The sequence below is a fragment of the Pollachius pollachius genome, assembly GCF_949987615.1.
Source record: "Pollachius pollachius genome assembly, chromosome: 1".
NCBI lineage: Eukaryota > Metazoa > Chordata > Actinopteri > Gadiformes > Gadidae > Pollachius > Pollachius pollachius.
The window spans coordinates 24,360,553-24,380,558 of NC_136934.1; the positions used below are offsets into that span (position 1 = coordinate 24,360,553).

Consider the following 20,006-nt stretch of genomic DNA (forward strand, 5'->3'; position numbering starts at 1 on the left):
AGCAGGGCAAGATGGCTGTCCGTTTGAAAGGGAAGAGTTGTGCAGCACTATCGAATGACCCGGCCTGAATTGCAGAATGTTCCGGAAGTTGGGATAAAGGCTTGGTCGTAACTCAGCATCTATCATCTTGATTGTTAACCACCTTCACACATAACTACAGAAGCCAAGTTACTTTCTTTGCTTTATGATTGATGAATTTCCAGAAAACCTTTTTCTGTTGTGGATCTCAAAGTTGGTTTCTTCAACTCCAAGACAGTCACATTTGGGTAGGCAATTTGGAGATTCCAGCCAGAGTCAGCTTGATTTCTTTCGGTGTCCAACCGAAAAAATCCTACCACACGGCTCCCTGCAAAGCCAATCCCCCAAATACATGAATAGCTTGCTAGATTTAGCAATAGCCAAGTCTTGTGGGAGATTCCGGTAATGTGCAATGAATGCATGGCAGAGTTGGCTCAGGTAGCCGGTAGGGGTGTACCAATCATGTAATTTGCATTGCGATCGATCGTCAGAATAAACAGGTAACCGTGTATAACCGTCTACTGAGATGGGGTGGTTGTTTAGAAGTGTTTTAATAATGAACGTTTGAGGCAATTAATTTGTTGAACCATTCAAACAAGGCCAAAATACACCAAAAAGATCTACCTTCTATAAACGGTTAGTAATGAATAGAGCAGGTCGATTTATTTCCTTATTTAGCGACCTGTCAACCACAGTATTACCTGTGCGATTTATCTTCGGTTTAATAGTTTTTGTCCTGCCGTTTATTTATTCCTTGCACATTGTTCAAGCCCCCTTTTGGCTTTATGTTAATTGTGTGTAGCCTCCTCTCAAACTATTGAAGCCGTGTGGCTTTGGAAACTTTTAAGCTGTAACACTGTATATATGAAAAGGAGAAATTATCAGTTGATTATAAACTTTATTTTGCAGCAGTGGCCTCGCTGGTTCTGATTCAGGCTGGGAAGACACACACTATGAAGTTATTCTTACAGGCAGAGAGTGTTCCATGTTCATGTGCATTACAATCCACTACTGAGCAGCTGCTGTAATGAAATATAAAAAGGAAAATGCAGAGAAATTTGGAGATGGATCATCTCAAAACACCTGAAGGATCTGCTGTCATCACAGAAGTACTACAGAAATACTACAGATATTACAGATATGTGCCATAAAATCCAGAGATATTTAATCTATAACCATTACACAAATAGAGAATTATTACGTACATTATAGAAGTGGACATTACAGACATTCTTATTTCAAGGATACACTGCAGTTAGTTACCATTTAATGTCTTGTTCCTTTAAAGCAATATATATATATATATCAAGGGTATCAAGGGTATAGAGTACATTAATTACAGGATGTAGAGCAGGGGTCTCAAACTCAACTTATCTGGGGGCCGCTGGATGTAGAGTCTGGGTCAGGCTGGGCCACATCAAGTATTCCGTATAAAAAAGTAGCACAACTGACCCAATCTAAGTGATCGGGCTATAATTAGATCACGTTGGCTATGTAATCGCTGACAACAGGGGACATTTCATAGTGATTGGTGGTAACCGGGACATTTTAGCTTTGGCTTTTGTCGGGACTCAGGACACGCAACTCAAAATTGGGACTGTCCCGGCAAAACCGGGACATCTGGTCACCATATCACAAGTGATAAAAAAGTGTGGCAAGCGACTCAGCAAAAATGTGTGTTTGACAACAATGCGTGGGCCGCACTAACACTAAACTTTGATGTCAAGTAAGGGGCCACAAAATATCATCCCGCGGGCCTCAATTGGCCCCCGGGCCGCGAGTTTGAGACACCTGATGTAGAGCAATTTATATTCAGAATAGTTTGTTATGTACTGATAGCCTAGCAGGGGATAGCCTAACTGATATCGCATCACGTGAAAACAGTCCATAGAGATAGAGCTTCACGCCAAAAGATTGGGCTGTATTTGATATAGGTGTTGAAACTGATAACGGTATTTGAGTTTGATGATCTTTGTTGGAAGGCAAAGAGTGAAAATGTACACGCCCTTATTTGTTTAAAATAGAATATGTAACTTATTTATCTCATCTCAGATAGGAGGCTCTTGAGATGTGTTAGTGATGTGTTTAGAATGAGGGGGAAGGACTCAGAGAGCACAGCCAGTGTTAATGATAATGGAACGACCTAAAGGGCAACCGGCCGTTATATTATGTCTGCTGTCTGAGTTTTCATAGAACAAAGGTCACAAAATGTGATCATACTGTTATGTTGAACCAAACTCATTAATATGTAGGCTAATGCTATATACTATGCATCACAATGATCTGCAACACGATGATCTACACCCCAACCAATCCCTTGCCCTCCCCATTTCCCCATAGCATTTTAGCCATTTGCAGACCTGCACACCTTTTACAAAAACAATATTATCGACTTAAGACGTATATGTTCTTCGTTCTTCCATTTTCCTTTGGTTTTAGCTCTACGTCAATACGCCAAAGCAATTTCCTTGTATAAGAAAGCTTACTTGGCAATAAAACTCTTGTTAAGCAATGTTATACTACGCAGCACTATGCTGTAATTATTACATAACACTATACTGCACAACTATAGGCTATACTCCACAACTCTTTGCCATTACTATAATATGCTCTACTGTATGCTACTACACAAATCCATACTAGACATCACTATTTTATACAATAGTTAGATCTGATCTGATATCTACATGATAACATGATTATGATGATATTGTTCATATTAATCATAATAATATTGAAAAACAATCTAAGAATAATATCCACCTGTTATGTCCTGGCTGTGCACTAAAGCTGTGCACTAAATGTGTTCTATTGATGATTGGCATTCAGTTTTGCATCATGCCTTTTCAGCATCACAGCCTTGCCAACATCCTCTCGTATGTTGTTGCTTAAATATGCTAGGCTATTGCTGAAAGTAAAGTGGTTCCTTGGCCTGTCAATGTGAGTGGTTGCCATGGTCTTTAAAGAGGAGCCTCTTTGGTGCATTGCTGCCCAAACACGATCATGTCTGATTTCCGCCGGGAGAGAGAGACGCTTTCATCTAGGAGGTGAAACTGGAATTTGATTAAGGACTGGGCCTCAAAACATGCTGGCTAAAGTCCCCCTGTTTGATTCTGCATCCTAGTGCCTACATAGCTCTGAGGCCGTCCGGAGACCAAACTAGACCAGACTAGACTAGACCAGACTAAAGATCAGACCAAACTAGACCAGACTAGACTAGACCAGACTAAAGACCAGACCAAACTAGACCATACTATCAGACTAGACTAAAGATCAGACCAAACTAGACCAGACTAAAGAATAGACCAAACTAGACCAGACTAAAGAATAGACCAAACTAGACCAGACTAGACTAGACCAGACTAGAGAGGAGTAGAGAGAAGGCAAAAACTGACTAGAAGACCAGACCAGAGACTAGCGATCAGACAGGGATTAGACTAGACTAGAATATAGATCAGACCAGCCTATAGACTAGAGATAAAACTAGACCGGACCAGATTAGACTAGACTAGGCCAGATTAGACTAGATTAGACTACAGATCAGACCAAACTAGACTACAGCTCTGACTAGACCACACCAGATTAGACTAGCCTAGACTACAGATCAGACCTGACTAGACTACAGCTCAGACTAGACCACACCAGACTAGAATAGACTACAGATCAGACTAGACTAGAGATCAGACCAGACTAGAGTATACTAGAAATCAGACTAGACCACACCAGACTAGACTTGAGATCAGACTAGATCAGACTAGACAAGACTAGAGATCAGACCGAATAGACTAGAGCTCAGACTAGACCAGACCAGACTACACTAGACAGGGATCAGACCAAACTAGACTTTACTAGAGATCAGACTAGACCCGACCTGACTAGACAATAAATCAGACCGGAATAGACTAGAGCTCAGACTAGACCAGACCAGACTACACCAGACTAGGGATCAGACCAGACTTAACTTTACTAGAGATCAGACTAGACCCAACCTGACTAGCCTAGAGATCAGACTAGACCAATATCATTGCTGTAATATTGTTACTGAACTTTGCTAATGACTAGAAAATGTATGTTTTTTCTGTCAATCTAAGTTGTTATTCTGATATTTTTGAGTTAAGACTATTATGTACCACCAAAAAAAAAATATTAAAGATCCCATGGTATAAAAATTTCACTTTCTGAGGTTTTCCTACATTAATAAGAACTCCCCTAGCCTACCTATGCTCCCCCAGTAGCTAGACATTTTGTTGGGTGTAAAACGAGCACTAGGCATTCTGCTCCGCCTTTGAAAAAACTAAGCTCAGATGCGCTGTTTTGGAATTTTCCCCGTATATCGTCATAAGGGGAGATGCCACCTCCCCTTTCTCTGCTTTGCCAGCCCATAGAATTTGGCCCGCTAATGAGACAATGAGCTATGACCATGCAAGCGCCACATGTGTGTGTGTGTGTGTGTGTGTGTGTGATTACACACACTGTAACGCAAGTGTTGTACACTTCTTTGTTATTTGGATAACCATTCTGCTGTTGTTCTACCGACGTGTTATGGCGCATAACACATCGGTTCTTTGACGTCTCTGGTATTTCCACAACGAGACTGTAGCTGGGGTTATCTCAGCCATGGCTGAGAAGGAATTGGGGGAAAGGAACTTTGGCTTTGACTCCCTGAAGTACATGAACCACGACATGGAGGAGAAAGGGATGGTTGCCCGCGATTGTCTCCCGCTTGAGCAAATTCCCGCTTGAGCAAACTTCAAGTACTGTGTTAGGGGCACACTAATATCTATATTAAAGCATCCATAAAGTAGCATGCCATGGGACCTTTAACAAAACCATTGTAACAAACTGATTTTTAAATCTTATCATTGAATTGTCTTGAGACAAATGGAACTGCATGTGGAAAATATCGCAGCATATGTCGACGCTTAGCAATAAACACTGCTTCATATTCAATGTCACAAATGATTGTGCATAGCCCAGGCTGGTCTGACCTCCACGACCACATGTTTCTCATCAAATACACACAGATGTGGGGCACAGTGTGTTTAAATGAAATTGCCATTTTAAACATGTTGCTGCTTTCCGATGTTCTCTTCCTTTGATATAATATGCACGAAATGTTGATGATGTTAGATCTTTCACCTACATGTTTACAGTGTCTGAGGTAAACAAGACCACCAGGCCTCCCATTCCTGAAGGTGCAGTTCTCCCTCAATGCTTGACAACGTTAAGGAAAGGTATTTGCTGGAACTTAAAGCCATGTTAAGAGTGAGTTCACCCAGGCATATAGCGTTTAAACCTTTGGCCATAGTATACGCAAAATAATATGAGGCTATCTAAATAAACATATCCCATAGCAAAGAGGGGCTGGGCTTAGCCACGCCCACCCTCAGACCCCCCACTCTCCTACCTGTGACCACCTCACTACACTATACTGGGGAGATGGGGAAACCACTACTACTACTAGCCTTGAACCAGCGTTTCCTTCTCTCACACCAGCCGCCCGCTGACAGCTGGGACATGTGATCAAGTATACATGGTTATTTTTATAAAGTGATTTGAAGGGTGGAAATGGCCCTGATGTTTAACCCTACACCTAGTATTAAGCTGTACATGTGTTTCACTAGTAAGATCCTTTCAAGATGTAATTATTATTATTAAAATTGATATCATCAATGCAGGAGCAAAGACCTTTTGCTCACTCAGCTAACTGGATATGTGTGGAGATGGTTCCACTGACAAGTTTAGCGGCCCGTTGACATGTTTATAGTGAACATGCTTTCTAAGCTCCTGTCACTCAGTTGAGATGCCCTAATAGCACTGCGAGAGATTGGCCCAGGTCAGAAGAGTTAACCTCTGGTTATACCGGCCCTCAACGCAGATCCTAGACTGACAAGGAGCATGATAGTCGGGTCTTTTAAGGCGAGCGAGGGACCCCTCCTCTCCCCAGCACACGCCCACATTGTTCCCCACAAAAGGACACTATGAATACTTTGAGATTAGCTAAAACTGAGGCTTAGGGGCATTGCAGATTAGCTACTTACACAAGCAAGCCTTGCTGGCTCGCAGGCACATACCTGATGTTTTCTACTGGGAGACTCTCCCGACTCCCTACGATGACACGTTATGGTGTATCTGTATAGATAGATACGTGAGTGTATAGATGTTAGTAATATAGAGGTTTGACCATTTCTGTCAGAATGAAGAGCCAAAAAATGTCCATCCCACTCAGACACTGTCACCTACTATACAGAGTAAAACGACAGCTCTATCCCATATCACATCTCTCTCTCATCACATCTTATAACACATCTCTTTCATCCCATCCCACATCAAATCTCTCTCATCACATCTCACATCTCTTTCTACATATCTCTCATCTCAACTCTCGTCACATCTCTTACATTGCATCTCACATTACATCTCTTTCATCACATGTCGCTCATTACACCTCACATCAAATTGCTTTCATCACATCCCACATCCAACTCTCTCTCATTACATCTTTCCAACCTCATCTCACCCCCTCACCTTAAATCTCTCATCATATCGCTCGTTCTACCGAGGTGCAGCACAGAGAGCCATATTAAGTCATTCTTGCCTGTGGCCATGCCATCTTTTAACTCAATACCAATACCCGACCCTGGAATTATTTCACCCATGTTAGCAGCCACAACACCGTCATTTATGTATGATTAGACAAATGATGGCATATATTTTCAACAGTTTTCTAATGACTTAATTTAACTTAACGTTTTATTGCAATAATTCAATACTTCAACTGTGCAATACTAATGTATACTCTCGCACTAACACTAATACTTCTTCATACTGTACATTTCAACACCTTATATTCTTATTTATTTTAAAAGATCTATAGATCCTATGGGCCCTATTTTAACGGTCTGAAATGCAAGTGAGAAGCGCCAAATGCAAGTAGCTTTGTGGGTGGTTCTATGGCGATGTTGCTATTTTACCGGCGGATAAATGACTCTTGCGCCCGGCGCAAATCTAAAAAGGGTTGGTCTGAAGTAGCCTAATTAACCGTAGGTGTGGTTTGGGCGTAACGTGCAATAAACCAATGAGAGTGCCATCTTCCATCCCCTTTAAGAGCCATGAGCGCATTTGAATCTGACGAGTTGATATTTTGACAGCGCATAAATTTTGGCAAAGAAAACTTAACACACATATGATATGCGGTAACTGTGGTTCTATTTAATGATATATGCAATACATTAACAAACATTGTTTCTTACCAGTATTGTATGCAATATCGTTAACGACCAGTGTTCCTAATATGCATGTGTCCCCCCGTTAATATACATTGCCATGGACTGTATTATGCGTTATGTGTTCAGTTTGCGTGTGTTTAAACAGATGGACGCACACACACGCCCGCATTCATTAATTATTTTACACATACACACACGCGCACCCGCATTCATTCTTTTTTTTTTAACACTCACGGTAAAACAATGTTTGCTCACGATTAAATACTCATCAATCCTAAAAGTTATGGGCTTGTACACGATGTCTGTGTCAAGAAAATATGTGTTTGCTGTACGGTGTTTGCAGATGCATTGATTTAAAAGTACAACTTATTACCGCTGTATCAGCTGTTCTTTCCCAAATAATTGACCAAGAATGTGTGGCTAGGTAGATGAGAGAAGCAAAGTGTATGCACGAGGTGCACAAGCAACATTATGCATGCCCCCTTAAAATAGCATCTGAAAAACGCGCCACTGACTTTAAACCAGGTATTTCCTGGTTTGTGGCGGAATTGTTTTCTGAAACTGCAAAATAGCACCAGGGAACGTTTGCGCCAGAACACGCCTCCTCCTTTCGCCGACCCACCCCTTGGGACGCAAGATCATTCCCTAATTTACCGACGCGTGGCAGTGGAGGGAAAAGAACGTTTTGCGCCAGTTGCAATCTAGCAACGACACATGCGTACAAACATTTACACTGTTTTTATATACTGTACGATTGTTTTATTATTGTCATGTCATGTCATAATGCACAGATTTGGGGCATACTTATTCTTATTTTAATTGTTCTTAAAATTGTCCATGCTTATATATATTTTGTTCTGGAATGCAGCATTGCAACACGACCCATATTCAAAAGGGATACACAAAGTATTTCTGTTTAATATTCACATTCTCATCACATCTCTCGTCGCATCTCTAATCACAGCTCCCCTCACATCTTACTCATCTTTAATCACATCCACCTCATTTTTCTTATCAAATCCCTCATCACATCTCTCATTGGATCTTTCATTAAAACTCTCATAACATCCCTAATCAAATCGCTCATCACATTTCTCATTTAATTTCTCATAAAATCCCTAAACACATCCCTCATTACATCTCTCTCACCGCATCTCATCACGTCTCTCATTGAATCCCTTATAAAATCTCTCATCACATCTCTCATACCTCTCATTGGATCTCTCATTGTATCTCTCACAACATCTCTCTTCACATCGCTCATCACATCTCTTGTCACATCTTAACAAATCTACTGCCAAGTACTGCCTCATAGGTTCATTGTCAAAAATCACAGCCTGCACGTATCACCTCTGTTTCCGCTGAATTAATGCTGCAAAATTTGACTCTTGACACCATTGGTCCGTGATTTGCGTTCTCTGAGATTTTTTGCAGTACTCAGTCCTATTAGATAGAAGGGGCGTGTGATGTATCCCCTTCAACACAATCCTTACAGTATCAGATTGATGGAATGAATACTATTTTCTACGCACACACCTGTGCCTTTGTCTGGGGGGGATGTGGTGACACAGCACCTGTTCTCTATGTCTTGTTCACCAGAGTAAACAGACATCAGCCCATTAGAGGGCAACCACACCAAAACACACAACTAGGGCTGCATGTGCATGTAGCTACATACAATAACTAGTATAAATGCTTGTTTACCATCTAATTCACCTTTTTGCACCTTATTTTTAGGTTTATACCTGGCCATTAATAATGTTATGTCTAAATAGTCTTATTGATTTGAAATAGGTTTGTTTTATTTAACCAGAATTCAAATATAATGTATATATTTTTTTAATACAATCCAAGGCGAGCCTTTTTTTCATTCTCCTCAGCAAAAAATTGTTTTCCAGTTGCTGGTGTAGCGTTCTTTGCTAATACATGCATCAAGCAGCTGAGAAATGGTCCTCTGGTTTTCAGAGATACTGTTGTAAAGACGCATGGTCTCTTTGAACACAAAGCTAATAGTTGTGTTCCTCTTGGTTGTTTTTTGGTAGAGTTGGGACGATCAAGCCATCTCTAAACATTTTGAGAGAAAATGAAGTCCCACCCTGTGGCCTTTCAAGTCCTTATCTGAGATGTTATCAGGAAAAATAAATAAGAAGATTAAGTTCAGATATGGGAGCAGTTTGGCTGCTTGTGTTTTCAAATAGTCTGTAGCTTCATCCCCGCAAACCAATTCTACTTGATCCTTTTAGTTCCTATATCAGAACTAATTCATGTGAAGAAAACAACTAATTAGACCAATTAACAAAAATATAGACCACAGACCAACTAAACCTCATAGACTAACTAACCCTCAAAGACCAGACCAGCTAACCCGCCGTGTCCAATTTACCGCCTAGACCAACTAACCCTCCAAGACCAAATAACCCTCCCATACCAACTGAACCTCCTAGACCAACTAACCCTCCCTAACCAATTTAACCCCCTAAACCAACTGAGCCCTCTAGACCAACTAACTCTCCCAGACCAACTAACCATCCCAGACCAACTTAACACCCCAGAACAACTTATATGCCGAGACCAACTAAACCCCCTCAAAACAATAACTCTCCCAGACCAACAAACCCCCCTAGAACAACTGATACGCCCAGACCAACTTAATCCCCTGGTCCAACTAACCATCCAAGTCCAACTAAACACCCTAAAACTACTATCAAGCCCAGAACAACTAAAACACCACAGACCAACTTATCCTCCAGAACAATTAAACCCCCTAATTACCGTCTAAACCCCTGAGACCTACTAACCCCTTAGATCATCTAACCCTCCTAGACCCACTAATCCCCTGAGACAAACTAACCCTCCCAGATTATTTAACCCTCCCAGACCCACTAATCTCCTTGGACCAACTAACCCTCTCACACCAACTAACCCCCCACACCAACTAACCCTCCCAAAATGACTCAACCCTCACAGACCAACTTAACCCCCCAGACAAACTAAATGTCATCTACATCCTGGTAGAAGGTGGGCCTACGAGTGTTTTCTGAAGATAGTGAAGGATTGTGTGTGTGTGTGTGTGTGTGTGTGTGTGTGTGTGTGTGTGTGTGTGTGTGTGTGTGTGTTTGTGTGTGTGTGTGTGTGTGTGAGAGAGATATATATTATATATAAACGTCTCCTCCCAACTGGTAATTTAGAAACCAGTGGAATGTGGGAAGTGGCTCTAGAATGAGTCTGGTTTGCTTGGTCACTTTGGTGTCCTGAGCTTGTAGCGGAGACGTCTTTAACCACACGCTGCTATTCTCAACCCGTAATTCCTGCCTGAATTAGAACTCAGCACTGATTTCCCTCTTTCTCTACACTAGCCTAGTCTGGTTCTGTGGGTAGAACCTTTAGCCTGGTCTGGTTCAGTATGTAGAACCTCTAGCTTGTTTGGGTTCAGTGTTTAAAACACTAGCCTAGTTTGATTCGGTGTGAGAAACCTTCAGCCTTGTTTATGTCAGTGTGTAGAACGTAAGCCTGGTTTGGTTCAGTGTGTAGAACACTAGCCTGTGTTTGGTTCAGTGTGTAGAACTCTAGCATCGGTTTGGTTCAACGTGTAGAACAGTAGCTTGGTTTGGGTCAGTGTGGGGAACACTAGCTTGGTTTGGGTCAGTGTGTAGAACACTAGCTTGGTTTGGGTCAGTGTGTAGAACGCTAGCCTGGGTTCGGTTCAGTGCGGAGAACACTAGCTTGGTTTGGGTCAGTGAGTAGAACACTAGCTTGGTTTGGGTCATTGTGTAGAACACTAGCTTGGTTTGGGTCAGTGTGTAGAACACTAGCTTGGTTTGGGTCAGTGTGTAGAACACTTGCCTGTGTTTGGTTCACTGTTCTGGTTTTGGTCCAGTCTGTAGTATCAGCTACTGCTGTGGGAGGAGATGCTATCCACCAGCCAGACATTTTAAACCCAGACGGTAAAACACCTTTTGTCTGCTCTACACTCACCCGAGGGAAACTTTTCTTCTGCATTTCTTCATTTTTTAAGTTTGGTAACAGCACCATGGCTATATGTAGTACCCAACTAAAGAGGTTTTAATATAATTTCTAAAACGCCAATTGCGAAAAGCAGGATAGCATTTTTTTGATCGGTGGTGCTCTGTAATTTAAAGTGTGTGGGCTCAAGCCACTTATTTTGTGGGAATGGCTTTACTGGCAGCGTCTCAGAAAATTCCAGAGGTTAAGTTGACCGGCTCCGCCCCCTGGGGCTTAGCTGCTCACCTATTGGCTGAGCAGTGTGTCCAATAGGGTGGCACCTGTTCCTGGGTTTGTTAAATCTATGTTGACAAAAATAAACCTTGGTACGAATTTCGGTCCATATTTGTAGCACAACCGAAAAAAGAATAAAATGGAGCGCCAACATAACAATAAATCATATATCACACCAGTATAATAATGAATTCTCCCACTAAACCACCGGGCTCCAACCTTCCTCTCGCAACTGGAAATGGGAAGCTGGGAAATGATCAAAAGATGCAGTTTGAGTTTCTAATTATAGGGTGTGTCAGTCCTGGCACACGGAGAAAACCAGTTAAAGGGACAGTGGTTAGAACCATATTTTGTTGAGGCCCTACACTGAAAACACCATGCCTTTCACAGACAGACAGACACACACACACACACACACACACACACACACACACACACACACACACACACACACACACACACACACAGACACATACCTTCTCCCTCCCCAGCTGCACCTGACAATGCATTTTCAAGATGGCCCCTGAGACAGAGACGGAGAGGGGTCCATTTCTTGAAGTTCTGGTTCTCTAGTTTTGGTCTTAAACCTTCAGAGTTCATTTCTGTTGAGTGTAGAGCTGTATATTTCTTAGTAGATAGGTTTGCCATCCTTCCCTGACATGTTGCTGTTATCATGATAGGACACCCTCCTCTCGGGCCAGTGCTGGTATTACTATTCACCGATTAGTATTTCATCATCATATAACATTATGATAGTATTAATATCTTCCCTGCTTTTTTCACAGTCCATTATTTTCATAAGGGACCGAAACGCTGGCGTGCAGGAAGTCTCGGGCTATATAGACTACGCCCACAGACTGCAGACCGAGGACTTTGAAGCGTACTTCAGCGGAAAGAAGAGACTGATGCCAAGACGGTCCGACTTGAGGTGAGCCTCACCGAGCGCACTCCGCTCGGGAGCCTGTGAGTTGAGTGGGATCTGACAAGATGTGAGGGGTAAGGAAATCTGATTATCAGGATTATAGATTCAGCCTGACTTGAGAGAGCAAGGGGCTCCACAGAGACCAACAATGATCGTATCCATCGGCCAGCGATGGTTTCTACAGGCGTAGTAGGATATTTAGGATACCAAAGATACATACATATATCTGGGAAATGTGCACGAAAACCAAAGATGTTGCTCACAGTCACTTAGAATGGCACAGGTCCTGCACATAGAGCAGGCAGCAGGAGATTTAAACAAGCATATGATTGATCGGCTGAGCGTTTAGAGTCGGACCGTTGGTATTCAGTGTTGTTTAACAGATTTATGCCATTGCTCACTGAACTTTCTACAGTTTATATCACATCGGCATTAAATGCAGACACACAAGTGAATGGAACATTTAGGGGTTTGAGAGGAGTTCAGAACAGGGACAGTGGGGATTGAACCCTGAACCTTTTGGCTTTCCCCCTCCCCCAGGGGAGAAGAGCCAAAAGGGCTGATGGTGTAACATCTAGTCCCCCTGAGTGTGCAGAAAGCAGCAGTAGATAGTTGACTGCTATCCCCCCCCCCACTGCTTCCCAGTACTGTGTTCCTGCCAGGAGAACATGTTCACCTGCCACGCCGCACCACACCTGACCTGCTGAACTCCTCATCGTACACAGACAGCCAAACGTGTTCTTGCATTCCACATGCTCCTGTATAGTAACACACCCGCTACAGACCTGACCAGAGCAAACACACCTGGGAACACATCCACCTCGGCCCGTAGCCATGCACCACAGTCCCAGAGAGGCAGAGTACTTAGAGTAAATAACACCTACGTACATGACACACACAATACATGCCAAAAAAACCCCAGGGTTCATAGGACAAAGATATGTGCACCTGCCTACTCCTCCTCCCTCTGAACTTTCTTCCCATACTGCTCCTCCTTGGTCCCATCTTCACCTCGTACTTTCCTTTTCTCTGCCATCAAACATGTGGCTCCATCAGGGCTAATGATTTCGACAAATTGCAAATACATACTGCTTCTCTTTGGGCAAACGCTTTCTACTTCTTTCGCCACCCCTCTGCTCCTCCTCCTCCTCCTCCTCCTCCTCCTCCTCCACCTCCACTCTCTCAGAAACAATAACAGCCGCTGTGGTTTGGTGGCTAAGAGGGAGCAGATGGTGGGGCTGCTGCCCAATCCCTGCTCCGACGCACCAGATCCCCGGTCACCGCGAGGCCTGGAATCCTGCCCCCCAACCCACACCCCCCTCCGCCTCCAGACCACAGAAAACGCCTTCCCCCACCTCCTGCAGGGGTGGCTAAGTTTACACTCGGCCTGGCCTTAGGCTGCATGGAGGCAGTGCAGGGCAGATAAGGAGGCCAGTGTATCAGTGTATATCATGGACCTTCACATCAGCCACTAAATGCTGGAGCCACAGTGCATGGTGTAGCTCACTTCTATACATGCTCCTCACCTCTGTACTCACTGGGATCGTTGGTGGAGTCTTTATACCCCATGCCTTGTGGCTACCTCTGAGTTAGAATGACCAGATGCTAGGGCACAAGATGCTAACATCCAAGAGGCTACAAGCTTGATGCCCACATCCATCTATGTGTTTACTATGGAGATTGTAATTGAGTATAGTTAGTACTATGGAGATAAAAAACAAGGCCCAATAGCTATGGCGATAACAATACGGTATGGCCCATCGCTATGGAATGTGGGAATGGCAGATGAACGTCCGTGGTTCCACTACATCTCCTTCTCGTTCAGTGGTCTCCAGTGGTCTCCAGTTGCTCCAGTGGTCTCCAGTGGTCTCCTGTTGTCTCCAGTGGTCCATGTATCTGGAGGGATGATGGTGCCAAGGTCTTCCTAACCCAACAAACGCAACAGCTCCGGGTCCTGTCAGCATTCCCAAATCACCCGTAAACATTGAGTTTCCTTTGAGTTTGGGGTTCCTCTCTTTTTATGTTCAGTGTTCAAATGTCCTGCATGTGGCCGCTTCCTTTACGCAGAGAATAATTTATTGTTTCCTGGCATTTTGATAAAATATACAGTTAAAATGAGGTTGAACACAGTGTGGAAGACCAGATTGACATGACTTGGTGACTGAGTTAGACTCAAGCGCTGACTTGGATGTCGGAAATTAGCAACAATTAATTGTGGGTTAACTGGTGTTTATTTTTAGTCTTGTAAAGCCGGCCGAAATATCAACATTTTACCTCCGGTTTTGCCTCAGGATATTAGTCTGGGACAAACCCAACACAGGCAGCTTTTCTGCGGCCAAAATTCAGTTGGCCAATCAGTTAATCTCATTGAATGATATAGAATTTGGGAAATTTCTACATGGCTTAATTAGAAAATTAAAAATATTTATGCTGCTTTGTTATTAGCTTAATTAGCTGAATTTGAACACAATACTAACTAACTAATTAACTATTTGTTAAACAGTTAACAAATGCTGCTGTTGGTAGACCTAATGAGCAAAGAGAATATGGTGTGGCTGTGTGAAGCTAACGCCTATCGGGATCATGGAATATCACAGAGCTGACCAACCATCAGGTTGCACCTGGTTTTGACCTCTCAGCTCTTCCATCATTGGGTCCACAGGCAAAGAATCTAAAGAAAACAAAAGGATACAAAAGATAACATTGAACATGCATTCAAACACCGGGAAAATACTCCCTCTACCAAGCATCCTGCTGGCAAATGTACAGTTACAACAAAGCTGGTGAACTGAGAGCCTGACTAACCACTTGCAAGACATCAGGAACTGCTGCGTTTTCTGCTTCATAGAGTCTTTTCTAACAACTCAAATTCCATACTCTGCAGTTCGGCCCAACAGATTGAATTTGTTTTGAAATGGTCGGAAGGTTTAGATATCGGATGAGAAGAGAGGGAGGCGGGAAAGTGCCTCACGATCAACAATGTATTGTGCTCCGACTTAGAATTATAAATTATAATGATAATATATGTTCATGTTCACCATCATCACCAACCCTTCCACCTGCCTCAGGCTTTCTCCTCACAGCTGTTGACATTCCACCACAGGCTAACACCACCACGGCAGTAGATGATCTGTATTATGTTAACAACCACAAAACAACTGATCCTGATGCTGTCTTCATCGCTGCTGGAAGTTTAAATCTCAGAAACCAAAGTTCCCTCCACATGTTGCCCGCCCGCCCAGAGGTTACACACACCGGATCCCTGCCCCAACACTGTCAACAGATAATTTGTCCAAACCTTAGCTTCCTGCTTACAAACAGAAACCTAAACAATCTTAAAACTTGAAAGTGCTGGTCTGAGGAATCAGATGCTGTTCTAAATAATTTATTCAGTTATGTCGGCTGGGATTATTCGAGCACTAATACACTACATACTTCCAACCAAACGCGTCTTTACAGTTCCAAATAAAAAGTTACAGGTGAAGGATAGCGGAAAAGCCCTAATAGAGACGAGAACATTAGAGAGGCATATCAAATAGCCAGTAGAACTTTAAAAAATTGCCATCAGAGGCGCTAAAGTTCAACCCTGATCATCAACATCAACACTGCCTGCTGAGCCAGCCTATAGGAAGTAGGTATGAAGCCAGGTGTGTGGCTTCATGAGGGTGAAGACAACAACCTTTCCCTAAATATCAACAATCCAAAGGAGATGGTTGTTTATTTCATGAGGTAGCGGGGCAGACTTACCCCTAACCATACGTAGAGATGCTCAGGAGCTTCATGGTCTGGGATCCACCTCAGTAATGACCTCAAGTGGAGTACCACTACAACTGCAGTAGCAAGGAAAGCACAACAACGCCTTTCTGCTACTCATGATGAGACTGAGGATCTCCAAGGCGTACACACCTGTTCTCAACAGCCTGTACAGCTGCACCATTGACAGCCATTGACCGGTTGCTTCATGGCCGGTATGGGAACTGCTCTGCTGAGGACCAGGAGAATCTTAAGAGGGTGGTCGAGTCAGCCCTCTACATCATTGGCTAAGTTGTACCACCCATGGAGTCCATCTCAATGAAGCGGTCTGTAAGAAAGGATCTCTACATAACCATGGACCCATCTCCCCTGTTCAGCAACAATGGGGAGTTTTGATGCATCACATCGTGTTAACTGCGCCATCTTTAGCAGATTGTGGCCTCTGTTGGTGTGTTGGAGCAATGAATTCTGGGAAACATTGCCATTGTAGGTCATTGTTGGTGCATCAAGACATTCCACGGTACGTCAAACCATCGTTGATGGAGAAAACTGGAAAATATCAAATGTTTTCCAGCCTTTAATACACAGAAAAAACACTGTGTGGTAAGAATTGACGTCGCTCACAAGATGACCCCCCAAAGAAAGAACAGCAGGATCCAATCGGATGTCGTCAGTTAATTGGTCGTTTATGTTGGAACTTGACTTGCGGTGTGTTTCCAGCGACTTTATTAGTCTCAGCTTTATCTTAATGCCTGACCTTGGCAAACATGACTCTGACCCCCTGAGGCTCAGATGAGAAACAGACTGACTTCACCTCTCACTTGCCTCTAGAATTCTCTTTACCCCACGGCTTCTCCCGATTTTTCAAACATTACATTAGTGTCTTTCCACCTGCTGAACTAGATATTATGGGTGTGTTTGGCTTTAGGGTTACGAATAAAGACTATATATATATAGAATAGAATAGTTTTTCTATGTTATCAAACGGTATTATTTGGAGCTTAAGTAAGCTTTAAGCTGCTTCATTGTTTTGGTTTTGTTTCAAAGCGTTCATCAAAGCGTAATGTCATTTGTATAGCTATACTGATGTACAGTATAATTGCATTGTAGTATAGAGTTAAACCTGTCTTATATTGAAGTATATAGGTAAACCTCAATAGTTATACAAGATAAACTGATGTGTACTTCATTACGTCGAGTTATACTGAGGTATACTAGCTTAATACTGAATACTGAGGTGCAAAAGAGTATCACTGAGCTATAGTACTGGAGTATTACTGAGGGATAGAGCTACATTTAGGTATTCAAGTGTTGCACTGAAGTAATAGATTCATATTGAATACTGAGGTATAATTTAGTAATACTGAGGTGTTGTTGAGTAATACGGTGGGATATGACGTAGAGTTACACTGAGATATAATAGAGTTACACTGAGCTATAGTATAGTTATACTGAGCAATAGAGAGATAATCCGAATACTGAGGTGTAGTCTAGTAATTCTGAGGGATAAAGTTCTATTGAGGTATAGTTCAACTAAGGTATAGTAAAGTAATACTGTGGGATATAGTTATACTGATGTATAGTAGAGTTATAATAAGGCATAGAAGAGTTATACTGAGCTAAAGTAGTTATACTGAGGTAAAGTACAGTTATTCTGGGCTATAATAGACAGAGGTAAAGTAGAGTTAGACTAAGCTATTATAGACTTATACTGCGGTAAAGTAGAGTTACCCTGAGGTATAATAGAGTTCTAGCAAGAAATAGTAGAGTTATACTGAGATATAGAATAATTTATTGAAGTTCAGTACAGTTAACTGTGGTAGTATAGTAATACTGAGGGACAGTTGTACTGAGGTATATTAGTTATACTTAGTTGGACTGGAATAAACATTTGTTACATCTAACAGGCTACTGTGTTTTTTTAAAGCTTCTACAACTGGAGGACCCAAATGTCCACATCTCAAAGCAGTCCAAACTATGAAGTGATCACAGACCAGCCCTCAGGCCTGGTCTTCCAGAACAAGACGGACCGCAAGGTCCTGGAGCTCAACCCATGGGTAGGACCAATAATGAGGAATCATGATGCTGATCTACCGATAGGACTTGTAAAGGTTATCTGTGGACAGTGATGTAATTATGTGATGTTTAACTGAGGGTAGGAAGAATGATGTTTATCTGTTTGTAGGAATAATGACGATCTGTGGTGGGTAAGACTAATGATGAACTTTGTGTTTGAATAATAACGATCTGTGGTGGGTAGGACTAATGATGTAACTGTGTATATTTAATGATGTTAATCGGTGGGTAGAAGTAATGACATTGATCTGTGTTGGCTAGGACTAACTATTTTGATCTGTTGGTAGGACAAATTATGTTGCTCCTTTGGTAGGACTAAGGATGTTAATCTGTGAGCAGTACTAATTATGTTATTCTGGGGGTAGGATTTAAGATGTTGATACGGGCATAGAACAAATGACTAATGATTCTGATTTGTTGGTAGGACAAAGGATGTTGATTAGGACCAGGTTCTTTTAATCAGGTACTATGGACCAGGGTTTTCAAGACAAGTTGAAGGGTTTTTATCTTAGATGCATTATTAGCTGAGCTCTATATCTATAACAGTAATTACAGACGTTTGAGACACAATCCAAAATGAGAAACTTGGATAACACTAACAAATCAAATTTGATTAATTTTCATCTGTTATTCTCAAGTTTGAAAGTGTATTTCAAGTATGTTCTAAGTATTTTAAGTGTGTTCTATCCATGTTCTAAAGATTGAGTTATAATTCTACAATGAATAGCCACTCTGGGACGTAGTTGGTCTCCGCTCAGTTGCTTGCATGTTGATTTTGCATCATGATTTTTCATTGCGTTTCAGGAGAAGGCCATTTAAGCTACACTGGCGGCAGCTTTTGGCAGTGCGAGTCACGTAGAGGCCCGGGCAGTGATCTGATGCAGATGTTTAATTCAACCGTTGATGGGTTCTTAGGTTGTTCTACGTGTGTTTGTGTTTGTAGGCGGCGTCAGGTGACAACTGGTCCAGGAGTGAGGTGAAGAGTGATCTCTATGTCCAGGTCGTCATTTACGACCACAAAACACGGAGCATCACTCTGACCCCTTACCCCGCACAGTAACCCTACCCTAGCCTATCACCACTGTGATCAGCCACATGTGATCACAGCCGAGGTGCTTCTCTCATTGAAAACAAATAAAAGTAATTTTGGTTTAAATTTTTGCCTTCTTTTATTTGTCTGCATTCCATTTCCCAACCCAAGTAGCATTTAGGATTCATTTCAGTTGATGTGTCATGGTCTCAAGATTGAACAAGGTTTCCCCGCCCAATGAAACATTTGGGCCACTAGGTGATTAAAGTCTATTGCCCTCTATGGGAGTAAAGTCTGGGGCTCCCTCACCGACCAAGACATTGTAAAATGGGACAGACCTTAAATAGAAACTGCATGCAGAATTCGGTAGATCCATTCTCCCAACCTACATCACCAAACAACGCGTGGAGAGCACATTAAGGAGTATCCCCCCTACTAGCCAAAATCCATAAAAGAGCATTGATATTCTGAAAGATAGCGGTCCAGATATGAGAGGGTCAGAGAGGGTTAATATCCTCCTGTGCTCAAGGGTGACATTAAGTTGTCAATATACGTGACGTGTTTTTCTCTGTGGTCTGTAGGCGAAGATATATGACTGAGTGGGTGGGGGTCCTCATCATTTCCTGCTCGCTGCGGCTGAAAGGGACCCCGCACGGGTGTGTGCGTGTGGTTGTGTGTGTGTGTGTGTGTGTGTGTGTGTGTGTCCGGAGTTGCAGGAAGTGAGCGCTCAGCTCTATTGAAG

The 20,006-nt window shown here is 42.5% G+C and overlaps 1 protein-coding gene across 1 annotated transcript in view; it reads left to right on the plus strand.

Annotated features, from left to right (window-relative positions):
• The window catches only part of cfap299 (cilia and flagella associated protein 299), a gene marked incomplete at both ends in the record, with an annotated part of 42,816 nt that extends 23,522 nt beyond the window's left edge, over window positions 1-19,294 (plus strand). Inside the window, 3 exons of the mRNA XM_079736201.1 lie at window positions 12,269-12,411; window positions 18,086-18,269; window positions 19,178-19,294. Coding sequence (XP_079592327.1) covers window positions 12,269-12,411; window positions 18,086-18,269; window positions 19,178-19,294 — 444 coding nt within the window. The remainder of the gene's footprint in view (window positions 1-12,268; window positions 12,412-18,085; window positions 18,270-19,177) is intronic.
• Window positions 19,295-20,006: the final 712 nt, after the last annotated feature.